Source organism: Podarcis liolepis, assembly GCF_965112155.1.
Source record: "Podarcis liolepis genome assembly, chromosome: 13".
In the NCBI taxonomy this organism is placed as follows: domain Eukaryota; kingdom Metazoa; phylum Chordata; class Lepidosauria; order Squamata; family Lacertidae; genus Podarcis; species Podarcis liolepis.
In genome coordinates, this window is record NC_139573.1 from 10,658,781 (window position 1) to 10,672,949 (window position 14,169).

Sequence of the window (14,169 nt, forward strand, 5' to 3'; positions counted from 1 at the left end):
ATGTGGCCCTCCAAACTTCTCTGCCTGGCCCTTGAGTCTCTTCCTAGGCCATAATCCCTCTTCAGCCATTCCTCTCTCCTCAGGCCATGGCCTTCACCTGTTCTACTTCACACTATCCTTGAGTGGTTTTGTCTTGCTGGAATTTGTCCTTGAGCTCTGATAATGCCTGGTTGGAGACCAGAGGGGGTGTGAAAGCATCTGTAGGAAGTAGCCCAATGTAGCAAGGTAAAATTCATCATATGCTGCTTGGCCCATTATCAAACCCTCCAAGTGTCCCGATTTTCCAGGGACAGTCCTGGAATTACAAAAGCCATCCCGGCTTCTGATTTGATCCTGGAATGTCCCTATTTCATTTCCCCCTGCTGCTGCTGCTGCTGAGTTCAGGGAGGAGAATGACATGGTGCTTGTTCTCAGCTCCTATTGCCTCTCCACAGCTGCCACTGCCGGCCTCCTTTCTCAGACAGCTCGTAGCGGTTGCTGGAGAGCAGGTGAGGAGGAGAAGAGACCACTGCCACCAAGGACCATGAGCAACCATGAGGAACTGGCTCTGAGGGGCAGGCAGAGGGCAGAGCCGTCCTGGGTGGGAAGAAAGGAGGAGTGGAGCACAAGGAGTCTCGATGTTTATTTTTATTTTTAAAATGCTTTGTTAATTGTGCCCTTTCCTAATATTTATTTATTCGTGCCTTGTTTCTCTTTTTGTCAATCTACTGAAGAATAAAATAAAATCGGGGTGAAGGGGTTTTCTCAGGATGATGGAAGTAGTGGCACTTGCCCTTCTTCTGATAGGAAGGTGGGCAATAAATGGGGGGCTGAGGAGGGTCAGTTGGGGTAGAGTGAGAAATGTCCCTATTTTCATCTGAGGGATGTTGAACGGTCCGCATTATGCCTCTGGCTCTTCCCACCACCACTGGAATGTGGCCCTCTGGCACACCAGGCACATCCAGGTTCAGGTGCATTATGATGACATCATCACCGCAGGCCAGGTCCTGGAGGCTTCAAACCTCGCTTCAGCCTTCATGCCATGAGTTGAGAAGTTTCTAAACAAAGGTGGAGGGATGGCTCAAAGAATCTTATTCATGGCATAGAAGATGCCAGTTTCACTCAGGCCTTGGATACTACACTTGCCACTAGAGTTACCAGGACTCCTGACACTCAGATTTTGGAGGGGCTGGTTGCTCAGGGATGGTGCCTGTTGCAGTAAGGGCAAATCCTGAAGGCACATGTTGAGATAGATAGATAGATAGATAGATAGATAGATAGATAGATAGTAGATAGATGATAGATAGATAGATAGATAGATAGATAGATAGATAGATAGATAGATAGATAGATGATAGATAGATAGATGATATAGATAGATAGATAGATAGATAGATGATAGATAGATAGATAGATAGATAGATAGATAGATAGATAGATAGATGATAGATACACACACACACACACACACACACACACACACGAGGGGAGGCATGTAACTCATTGGTCAAGTAGGTAGCCAATAGGCTGTCCTCCACATATTATTTGAACATCCCAACTCTCATCAACTCCACTCTACATAGTTGGTGGTCAGGACTCATGGGGTTGTAATTAGGGTTTGCCATACAACATTGTTGACCATTTTTCTTAGGGGGGCACACAAAGTTGTTGAGCCTTGGGCTTTGGGGTATTTTTGATGTGCTCTTCTTAAAAAGTCGCCCTAGTTGCCATACGTCCAGGTTTTTGCCAATTCGGACACCATTTCAACAATGTTATTTCCAGACATGTCCAGGAAAACTCAGGTGTATGGCCGTCTTAGTAGTAATCCATCAACATCTGGAGCAACACAAGTGAGCCCGCTTTGCCCTAAGACCTAGCAGTCCTATTTGCACGAGCCTGTGTGGTGCATCCAAGGTAGCTAAATATCTTGGGAGCTGGAGGTCAAGACTGGGGAACCTGTGGCCCTTCAGATGGCCTGCAACTTTCACCACCACCCCACCTAACCATGGCCTGCTTTGGCTGCAGCTGATGGGAGTTGGAGTCCCACAACATCTAGAAGCCATATGTTCACTTCCCCCTTGGTTGATGAAAACCAAAAACCTTAACACCCACTCACTGCTCACTATCAGTATTGCTAAAGGGTCAAAGGTTGCTTTGGGCTTTGGAACACAATGGACCCACAAATGGGGTGAAGGGGAAAGATGTCTCCAAAGGAAGATGCAAAGCATTGCCGTTATCTATGTCTCTTTCCATTTTTGGTTGCGGTTCCAAAGGGGTGACTCGGGCATACACGTTTCTGCACCTATGTGCCACCTCAAGAATGCAACCCCTGTGCAAGACACGATCGTACTGTAAACAAAGCATTGAGGCCTTTGTAATGTTTGCATGTAGCTTATCTTAGAGACAGTGATATGAGGAGACCAGAACCATCCCTGGTTCCATGTAGATGAGGGATAGGGAATAATTTTCAGCACACAATTGCCTTCTGGGGGCCATATGCCAGAAGTGGGCGGAGCCAGAGGCAAAGGTGGGTGGGGCATTGGATATAAATGTTCCCTGGTTTCTCTACATTCCCCACCTCTATCCAGGTAAACCAAAGACATCATAGAGTTCAAGGGGACACTCTAGCCAGCTAAAAACCACTCTAGGGACTCAGCTATACAGCTGCAAATATAACGTTTTAAGTGCGCTTTAAGTGTATTATACAAATGTGACACTAGATGGTGATGGTGGGCTTATGGCAAATTCAATATATTTTTCAAAACTTTTTTTTTTTTAGCATTTTTGCAGCGTTTCTTTGTATGTGTCTAGATTCCACCTAGGAGAATAAAGTAAGGTCAGTGGTGGGAGTGATCTGGGGAGTTGGGGTGTGGCTGAATAGGGGGAGTGGCCTGCAGAGTATCCCAAGAGCCAGATACAGTGGTCCAGGGGCCACATTTGCCCCTCCCTCCACCCTAAGGTTTCCCGTCTCTAGCCTACACTGACTGCTAGTGGACTGAGATCTCCTCCAACCCTACCTAGAAATGCCAGGGTTTAAACCCAAGACCTCTTGCGTATACAAAGCATCTGCACCCCCAACTAAAACACCCACTAAAACACCAACTCTTTTTGCTGGCTCATCTCACCCTTCCTGTTCAGCTTTCATTAGTACAAAAGGGATATTCCTCTCACACACACACACATGATCCTTGCAATTCTTTACATCGAGAGATCATTTGGCCCCTGTCTGCGTCATGTCGTCCCACAGCAAGAAAAGAAAAAGGAAGTCTTCTTTGCTCTAATCAACTCCCCCTGGAACCTATTAAAAGTTTCTTTGATGAGGAACGGTGGATGATGAAACTTCACCAGCAAGTTTCTAAGGTTTTAATTAAACGAAGACAGAAGTTTTCGTGAGGTGGAAGAGTGATGGGCAAAAGTGCATGAGAAACTTCATAAAAGACTGTGAAGAAGGAGCTGGGGTGGAGGGAGAGATCTGCTTAAAGTGTTATATTGGGGAAGGAATAAACCTTGCAATCTGTGTCTTGTTTTGTTTTGAATTTAATGTCCCTGCCATCCTAATGAGACCGTCTCAAGCTGTTGAGTCCCAAACAGAGATGCTGTGGAGAGGCTAGTTTGACCTGGGAAGTTTTACCTCAGTCTTTGGAAGGGAAGAACACCTAGTAAAGAGAGGGAAATTCTCTGTGCATGGTCAGAGGCAATCCTTCCATTTGTTGCCGCTTTTGAAATTGCAAATTCATTTGAGGGGGGGGGGAGATTGAACTCTGGCGTGATCAAACTTCAGGGAAAGTCCACTGCTAACCTAGATGGATCAGTTTAGTATTCGTATTGATATCATGTTGTATTTGATATCATATCATGTATCATTCGTATTTGATATCATGTTGTTGATGCTAGTCTGCCCTTCACCCTAACATCCCAGCATACAGGCTGCCATAGAGAATCAAACATTTGTTTATGGAACAAACAAACAAAGAAAGAATATTTCATTTATTATTTATTCATCGCTTGCCTTTACAGCCCACCTTTTCCTCCAGGGAGCTCAACGTGGCATACATAGTTCTTCCCCTCCTCACTTAATCCCCATAAAAACTCTGTGAGGTAGGTTAGGCTGAAAGGTGTTGACTGGGCCATGACATCCAGTGAGTTTCATGGTGCCCTTTCTGTGGTCTCCCAGGGCCTAGTCCGAGGCTCTAACCACTACACCACACTGGTTCTCTTCTACCATAGGTCCACCTAGCTCAATATTGTCTACACAAGGGCTCTCTAAGGTATCAGGCAGGGAACCTCTCCCAACCCTACCTGGAGGGGAAATGGGAAGCTGAGAGAAAGCAAAACTGACAGATTCACCATCTGTACCATCTGCCAAGAGGAGGACAGCCACTCATTTCCTCAAAGAGAAGACCTTCCGGTCCCTGAGTTTCTTCATGGCGTGCTTCACCTCTTCGTTCCTCAGCGTGTAGATGACCGGGTTGAGCACGGGAGTCACCACGGTGTAGAAGACAGCCACCACTTTCTCCATGGAGAAGTTCGAGACAGGGCGGGTGTAAAGGACAAGGCAAGGCCCCAGGAACAGCACCACGACAAGGAGGTGGGCAGCACAGGTGGAGAGGGCCTTGCGCCTCCCCTCGGCGGTCCTCCCTCTTAGTGATACCAGGATGATGATGTAGGAAGCCAGGAGGGCCAAGAAACAAACCAAGGAGATCATGCCACTATTGGACACAATCAGTAGCCCTGTCAAGTAAGTGTCAGTGCAGGCCAACTTGATGACAGGGGGAACATCGCAGAAAAAGCTGTCTATGACATTAGGGCCACAATACGGGAGGCGGATGGTGAGGACAGTCTGCACCAAGGAATGGACCATGGCTCCCACCCACAGGGCGCCCACCAACCAGACGCAGACCTTCAGGCTCATGATGGACATGTACTGCAGCGGGTGGCAGATGGCAACATAGCGGTCATAGGCCATGATAGTTAGGAGGAAGATCTCAGCACAGGCACTGAGGTGGAGGAAGAAGAGCTGGGCTATGCAGCCGCCAAAAGAGATGGTCTTCCGGGCAAACAGGAAGTCGTGGAGCATCTTTGGCGCGGTGACGGAGGAATGGCAGATGTCGATGAAAGAGAGGTTGCCCAGGAAGAAGTACATGGGGGTGTGGAGACTCCGGTCGCAAACCACGGTCACCATGATGAGGAAGTTACCTGCTAGGATGAGCAGGTAGATGATAGAGAAGATAGCAAACAAAGCCATCTCAAGTCGCCGCCGGTTGCCAGTCAACCCCAAGAACACAAAATGGGTCACTGTGGTGTGGTTTAGACTATCCATTTAAACAGAGCAGAGGGAGGTCCATGCGACGAACCTGAACACAGAGGGGGAAAGCACAGATTGTCTATATATTTGTCTATAAAACACAATACTGTATTGGCCCGAAGATAAGCCACACTTTTTTCCCCAAATTCCGACCGTGAAATGTTAAAGTGCGGCATAAATTCGCAACCTTACAAAAACTGGTTTTTACGATATCGCTGCTGAAACAGACATACGGCAAAACAGAACCAAAAAAAAAATGTTTTCTTGCCGATTTGCGAGCTTGAGACTGTTGTGCAATTAACCCATAGGATTTTCTTCTACATTTGCCATTTAGGGTGTGAGTGCCTGTGGAACTGTAGCAACTGAATAGCAATTTGCAATTTTAGTGATCGTGCAGTAACTTTTGCGGGCTTGAAAGATCAAAGACTTAAGTTGGCTCGGAGTTACAATTCTACCAACTGCAGCAATTTTCAGCCTGTAACCCAATTTTAAGGGAGCGGCTTATATTTGGGTATTGTCTTTTTTTCTTTTCACCCCTTGAATTTTAAAGGTACGGCTTATTTACAGGTGCGGCTTATATTCTGCCCAATACGGTGATTTATATTGTATATCCTACATCATTGACTGTTTCCTCAGAGACTGGACAATAGGCAAAGCTGGCCGGAGACATTTTGGTTACGGCAAAGGGAAAAGATATTTCCTCCCCGCATTCCATGTACAAAAATGCCAGAGCTGCCTTTGTATACTGTATTTTTCGCCCCATAGGGCGCACCAGCTCATAGGTCGCACCTAGTTTTTTGGGGGGGAAATAAAGAAAAAAAAATATTCCCCCCCCAGGTGCGGGGCTGGGGTGGGGGAAGCCCAAGCTTCCCCCGACCCCAGCCCCCAGAACAGGGTGCTATCCGCAAGCTCTCCCACGGCTAGTGGAGAGCTTCCTGAAGCCTGGAGAGCGAGAGGGATCGGTGCACACCGACCCCCCTCGCTCTCCAGGCTTCAGTGAAAGCCTGCATTCGCCCCATAGGACGCACACACATTTCCCCTTCATTTTTGGAGGGGGAAAAGTGCGTCCTATAGGGCGAAAAATACGGTATAAGGCTGCATGCACATGGTACATTTAAAGCACATTCACAGCATGAAAGCTGCTGCATTAGTTTAGAGAAAAAGTGAGTAAAAGGGCACATGATAGAGATGCAGACAATTACCATATTTTCCCATGCATAAGACCCCCCCCCCCATGTATAAGACCACCCCTAAGTTTTTAACCCCAAATTAAGAAATTAAGTTGTTTAGCTTTTCGGGGGGGTCACTTCTGCCAATTGCTCACCCGCCTGCCCGCCACTGCCAATTGCTTGCCACAGCCACAACCAATTGCACACCTCACCACAGTTGCCAATTGTCTGTCCGCTCACCGCCACCAACAGCCCACCTGCCCACTTGCCACAGCCACCAATCACCTGCCCAATCGCCGCTGCCATTCTCCTGCTCGCTGCTGCCATTAATCGCACGCCCCCCCCTCTGCATTCACTATCCATGTATATGACGACACCCAATTTTTGCCTAATTTTGCTTAGCAAAAAGCATCGTCTTATACACGGAAAAATACAGTATGCATAATGCTGAGAAAACGGGTACAGAAAGGTTTTCCCCTTCTCTTATAACACTGCAACTTGTGGGCACACAATGTACCTGAACGTTGGAAGTCTAAAGACGTATAAAAGAAAGAACTTTTTTTTCCATATGGTGCATGGTTAAACTATGGAGCTCATTCCCACTGGAGGCCGTGATGGTCACCAACTTGGATAGCTTTAGAAGATCAGACTAATTCGTGGAGAAGGCTTTTAACGGCTACTAGCTGTGATGTTTTTGCTCTGCTTCCTGAGCTTGAGGCAATAGGCTTCTGAATACCAGTTGATGGAAACCGCAGGAGAGGAGAGTGCTTTTGTACTGGGCTGCTGCTTGTGGGTTTCCCACAGGCATCTGGGTGGCTGCTGTGAAAACAGGATGCTGGACTAGAGTCCTACATTCATATCAGACCCTCCAAGTGTCCCTATTTTCCAGGGACAGTCCTGGATTTACAGAAGCCATCCCAGTTTCTGATTTGATCCTGGAAGACCCTGCTTTTCCTTAGGAAGTCCCTATTTTCATCAGAGAAATGTTGGAGGGTATAGTAGGACGTCCCTATTTTTATTGGAGTGTATGAAGTTACATGACCCCCCCCCCCAAACCAAGGCGATAAGTTACTATACAATTTTAGAAGACGACTGAAGGCAGCCCTGGATAGGGAAGTTGTTTAATGTTTTATGATGTTCTTATATATGTTGTAAGTTGCCCAGAGTGACTGGGGCAAGCCAGTCAGATGGGCAGGGTATATTATTATTATTATTATTATTATTATTATTATTATTATTATTAAGGACATCCCTATTTTCATCCAAGAAATGTTGGAGGGTATGTCAGATGACTTCCCCACAAAAGAATCCTGGGAATGGTGGTTTGTTAAGGGTACTGGGAATTGTAGTTCTGTGGGGTGTAAACTACAGATCCCATGATTGGGAGAAGTCATGTGCTTTTAATGTATGGTGTGTACACAGCCTTACCTCAGTCTCCTCCACTGTGCTTGAGGAGCAGGCTATCTTAGACACATACACACACACATGCATGCATGCATTCATGCACGCACACACACACACACACAAACACAATGTGCATCCAGACTGTCAGTATTTTGTGGGAGGGATTCAAGTGCCTAATAATGAGTAGATTATTAGTAGTAATAAGAAGTGGCTTAAAGTGCTCTGTTGCCCTAGTGCAGAAAATCCAGTTTTAGGAAGGAAGGAAGGAAGGAAGGAAGGAAGGAAGGAAGGAAGGAAGGAAGGGGCTTTTGTGGTTAAGAAAGTGGCAGGGAAGTGCATTAAAAAATATAGAATGATCAAATGCTTAATGGAAAGATGTATAAACACGCTGTATGCAAATCCAAATGAAAAGAGGAACAGTGCTTTTTTCTGGGGGATGTAGGGGCACGCATACCCCTAAACATTTTGTGAATCTTTGTACTTTTGTCCATTTACTGTATTTATTTTTCCTGATTTGAACTATAAAATGGTGATTTTCTTGAGAGTACCCCAAAACATTTGGGGGGGGAGCACTGAGCAGGATAAATGCTCATTTTCCTATAAAATTCCTGCAAGTAAATCAGAACAAATGCTTAATAAATGCAAAATATAATCTAACTTTTGCATAAGTGTTTTGCAAGCAAATCAGGGTGAATGCTCAATAAATAGGCAGTCTGCAGAAGCCAAAAGACACAAACACATGTAAACACACACACTAAGGACAGTAGCAATTAATCTCTTTGTCCTATCTCTTTGCAAAGCAGCCTTGCCTGCAGACACATTCTATAGATTTCCCTGTACTGGTTGTGGTCGTTGTTTAGAATTTTTTCAAATAGGACAATATTTGCTCTGATACAATTTAGTCAGCTACCGTCATCATCTACCCTTGGTTTTAACTGTCTGCTAACTGACTGCTGCTATCATTCTGTTTAAACTTATTACGTTTCATTATTAATCCGTGCAAAAATGCAAACTGTGTTTTGTTGTTGTTTTCTTTTTCCTGGGCAAACTGTGTGGATGGGTTGTAGGGGGTCCATATGGACATCCTGATGAATGAGCGTCTAAACATGATTAGATCTCCTTTGACCTCAGCTCGGCTCAGAAAACCTCAGGTGCCTTTCTCAAGGAGAAGTCTGTCTCTGTACTGGAGAAGCAAGGGGGTGGGATGGGTGTTTTGCAAAATCAATGAAATGGGTCACACATTTGCTGCAGATGATGACAGCAGTCACGAAATTAAAAATCACCTGCTTCTTGGGAGAAAAGCAATGACAAACCTAGACAGCTTCTTAAAAAGCAGAGACATCACCTTGCCAACAAAGGTCCGTATAGTTAAAGCTATGGTTTTCTCAGTAGTGATGTATGGAAGTGAGAGCTGGACCATAAAGAAGGCTGATTGCCGAAGACTTGATGCTTTTGATTTATGGTGCTGGAGGAGACTCTTGAGAGTCCCATGGACTGCAAGAAGATCAAACCTCTCCATTCTGAAGGAAATCAGCCCTGAGTGCTCACTGGAAGGACAGATCCTGAAGCTGAGGCTCCAATACTTTGGCCACCTCATGAGAAGAGAAGACTCCCTGGAAAAGACCCTGATGTTGGGAAAGATGGAGGGCACAAGGAGAAGGGGACGACAGAGGACGAGATGGTGGGACAGTGTTCTTGAAGCTACCAACATGAGTTTGATCAAACTGCGGGAGGCAGTGGAAGACAGGAGTCCATGGGGTCACGAAGAGTCGGACACGACTAAACAACTAAACAACAACAATAAGTTGGTAACATGCTGGCTAGTTGTCAAGAAAAAAAATGGAAAAGAACAGTAGCTGTGGAGAAGGAGCAGGTCTGTTACCTCTTCATTCTCGCTAGAACAGACAGTAACCTGAGGCAAGATGCCTACTTCATGCATACTTCATTGGGCAATTACAAGCTCACTGGATGTTCAACCAGCTCTGGGCTGGCCATTAAAAAAGTAAACAGTAACATTGTTTTCAAAAAGCTAAAAGACCAGATTGGGGATAGTTACATTTAGTAAAGTGAGAACTGAAGCAAAATGGTCCAGGTGATAAATTCACCCAATCCTAATCCAAACCAATTTTGGCAAGAATTACATTATAATGAATTAGATATATAATGAATTGATTATATACTAACCTTTTATGCTCTTCCACATTCGTTTAATGCTCCTAACCCTTCTTTTAGCTTCTTTTAGATTCTTATAGTCTTTTATATATACCTTCTGTTTTAATAATTTTAGCTTTCCAAAACGTCTTACAGATTTTAAATGATTGTACCCCGCGCTACTTATGCTGGTCTATGACTGTAGTAAAGATTTGATTGATTGAAGAATTAGATTACATTCCTACCACTCGCTGCCCCTCAAGATCTGCCGCCTGAGGCAGCTGTCTTACTCTGCCTCATGGTAGGACCAGCCCTGTTAAGAAGGAAACTTCAGAAGAGTGCAAGATATTACCGGCCTGGGCTACACCAGGGGAATGTTTTATTGCAATATGAAGATTTATGATCTCTTTGTTTTTCTCCTTACTTTGCTCTCTTTCATCTGCCATGCCCATTTTCCTTCCTTCCCAGTCTCTCTCTCACAAATAGCCTTGTCACATATCTATGGACGGCATTCAGCTAAGTTGTTGTTGTGTGTGGAATGAGGTATGCGCATACAATAGCACCTTCTTTCCCTCTCCTCTCCTCCCTTCACACGCCACACGCCCCGTGCCCCATAAATCTGCTCTGGACACAACTATCTTTTGAAATACCAGTACACACTTCTCTGAATTTTGTAGTACAGTTCTCCAGTCAAATAATTGTGTGTGCGCGCGCATGCATCTGTGCATGCATGTGTATTAGGTTAAAGAGTACACATAACTGTGCATAATCAAAAGTAACATACAAAAATGCCTCATAGTAGGAAAAATTGCCTTGCAAAAATGTGTGTACCAGGCAAAATGGCATGCAATGAGGTACAGGTTAGGAGAAAGTCACAAAGTGCTGGTGGTTTTCATAAGGACTCGCAAAACCAAATCACAAACACATATGGAAATGTGGGAGACTGCAAGTTAAGAGTGAAAAAATGAGAATCTGAATCTGAAACTGATAGATTCACCCAGCCACCTTTTCAGACTTATATTATCTCCATTGGTTTGTATTCAATGGTAGCCCTACTCAGAGGAGACCCGCTGAAATTAATGAACCTAAGTTAGTCATGTCCACTGACTTCAATGGGGCTAACTGAGTAACCCTAGCAGTGGACACAACCCGTTCTGTCCTTGTCGAAGCAGCAAATATTTACCTGAAAGGGTCAAGAAAGCAAGCGATTGTGACAAGGTCTTCATGACTTGATCCTACCTCTTTGTTATGATCTCCCCTTCAAGCTCGTTGTTTACCCAGAGTCCTTTTGGATCCACCTCTGAGATTTTCCTTCTTCCAATTATATATGAAGGTTGAAGGTTTGTTTGTTTTCCTTGCAAGAACTCGGTGTGACATCTTGGAAGACAATGGAGGCAGAAGAAGAAGATCTTGGGAGATCTAAGCTCCTCAGACTAATTAATTCACCAAGGGGCTTGGGTGTTTGTTATTCTGAAGGTTTCCACTTGTGCAAAAGGTCTTAGGCAGATGTTGGTAGCAGCCGAAGAATAAAATGTATTGTTTCTGGAAGGTACAGACCCATAACAGAGGCTATCGTGAGCTCCTTGGAGGAAAAGTGTTGTATAAAATTCAGTAAATAAAACAAATGATGATTTTTCATGGGGGAGTTTTATTCCACTTGATTTCCATTACACTTTTTGAATGAATATCCATGGGCCTAATGCCAGACATAAAACTTTGTGGTAAAGGTGAAATAACTCTGTTCATGCTTATGGGCTTGCTTGCTTTCCCCTCCAATACTTCAGGCGTGAATATAGAAACATTTATTTGCCCACAAAAGACCACTTGGCCAGGCCTCCATGAAAGCCTTTCTCTACCTGTGGTACAGAGGGTTGTTATTTAAAAATAAATAAATAAATAGATAAATAAATAAATATCAGCCTTTGTGCTGTGCTGCTCATTGGTGCAGACCACACTACTAATAAATGGCACAGCTACAGAGGTCAGTTGAAAAGTTGGCAACCTAAGCATTCACATCCTGTACAACAGCTTGCTGTGTGCAGTGGATTCTGAAGCAAGGCAAGTTGGTGAACAGACTGCAAGAGTTCCCTTTCTTTTTTTAAAAAAAAAATGATTTTCTTTTCTTTCCTAGGCTCCTGTTGGTTAGCCAGTTGCCTGTTGCTCCTTCAAAGCTATGAGCTGAGGTTTGAATCACAGCTTCACAAGGCTCACGAGTTGAACTATGGAGCTCGCTGCCAGAGGATATAGTGACAACCAACAACTTGGGTGTCTTTTTAGAGGGATTGGACAAATTTGTGGAAGATAAAACTATCCATGGCTACTAGTCATGAAGGCTGTGTTCCACATCCATTGCTGTATTCCAGTTACTGGGAATCACACTGTCAGTTTGCATTTCTTAGTACAGAAAGTATTGATCTGATGTGTAGAGAGTTTTCCCATTTTGAAGGACCCTGGGTTTCGTTCTCTCTCTTTTTCTCTTTTTCCGTTCTGGTGTGGTGTTCTGTATGTAGCGTTAAGTTTAGTCTTATTATAAGTTATTGTAAGTTTATTGTAACGATGCCTTATGAGGAACGACTAAGGGAGCTGGGCATGTTTAGCCTGGAGAAGAGGAGGTTAAGGGGTGATATGATAGCCATGTTCAAATATATAAAAGGATGTCACATAGAGGAGGGAGAAAGGTTGTTTTCTGCTGCTCCAGAGAAGCGGACACGGAGCAATGGATCCAAACTACAGGAAAGAAGATTCCACCTAAACATTAGGAAGAACTTCCTGACAGTAAGAGCTGTTCGACAGTGGAATTTGCTGCCAAGGAGTGTGGTGGAGTCTCCTACTTTGGAGGTCTTTAAGCAGAGGCTTGACAACCATATGTCAGGAGTGCTCTGATGGTGTTTCCTGCTTGGCAGGGGGTTGGACTCGATGGCCCTTGGGGTCTCTTCCAACTCTATGATTCTATGATTCTATGATTCTAAGTTTAAGTTAAGTCTGCTGCAACTGGGTTTCTTACGGACAGTGCCAAACCGGAATGTATTGGATTTGTGACCATTCTGCTCATTTGCCTTCAGAAGCAGTAAAGCTCTGCTGGATGAAATGTCTCTGGTCTATTTTGGGGGGGATCCTGCAACGTGTTTTAAGTTTTTACTCTGCTAACGATACATTGGAATCTACTCTGGATCAATGGAGTAGAATTTAAATGACACACACAACTGGGGAGAGTGGTGTTGGGTTCAGGTTCTGCTGTAGGCTTTTCATAATAGGCATCTTGCTCGCCAAAGTTAGCGCAGGATGTTGATCCTATAATAGTGTGCCTACATTTTTACATTTCCTGTACAGTGGTACCTCGGGTTAAGTACTTAATTCATTCCGGAGGTCCGTTCTTAACCTGAAACTGTTCTTAACCTGAAGCACCACTCCTGCTGCCGCTGCGCTGCCGGAACACGATTTCTGTTCTTATCCTGAAGCAAAGTTCTTAACCTGAAGCACTATTTCTGGGTTAGCGGAGTCTGTAACCTGAAGCGTATGTAACATGAAGCATATGTAACCCGAGGTACCACTGTATTTACAATATGTCACGATTGCAATGTTCCACCTCCACCAGCAGAGGCAGCATCTAAATATTAGTTGCTGGGAATCACAATTCCCTGTGTTGCAAACAATTATCAGTACAGTGGTGCCTCGCAAGACGAAAAGAATCCATTCTGCGAGTCTCTTCGTCTTGCGGTTTTTTCCGTCTTGTGAAGCAAACCCATTAGTGGCCTAGCGGATTAGCGCTATTAGCGGCTTAGCGGGCTTAGCGGATCAGTTGATAAGCGGCTTAGCGGCTTAGCGGCTTAGCGGATCAGCTGTTAAGAGGCTTAGCGGATCAGCTGATAAGCGGCTTAGCGGATCAGCTGTTAAGCGGCTTAGCGGCTTAGGATCAGCTGATAAGCGGCTTAGTGGCTTGGGAAAAAGGGGGTGAGGGGAAAAAACCCTGCAGGAACTCACAAGACATTTTCGTCTTGCGAAGCAAGCCCATAGGAAATTCGTTTTGCGAAGCACCTCCAAAACGGAAAACCCTTTCGTCTAGCGGGTTTTCCGTCTTGCGAGGCATTCGTCTTGCGGGGCACCACTGTAATATCCAAGGCAACACGATGACCAAGTACAACAATGCGATGTCAATATAAA

General features: G+C 44.8%; 1 protein-coding gene across 1 annotated transcript; it reads right to left on the reverse strand.

The window, feature by feature from the left end:
* Positions 1 to 4,360: 4,360 nt before the first annotated feature.
* LOC310691518 (olfactory receptor 4E2-like) lies at positions 4,361 to 5,299 on the reverse strand (the record flags this gene model as incomplete). The annotated part of the gene is made up of 1 exon (XM_083471367.1): positions 4,361 to 5,299. One exon carries the CDS (start codon positions 5,297 to 5,299, stop codon positions 4,361 to 4,363), a length of 939 nt encoding a protein of 312 aa, XP_083327493.1.
* Positions 5,300 to 14,169: the final 8,870 nt, after the last annotated feature.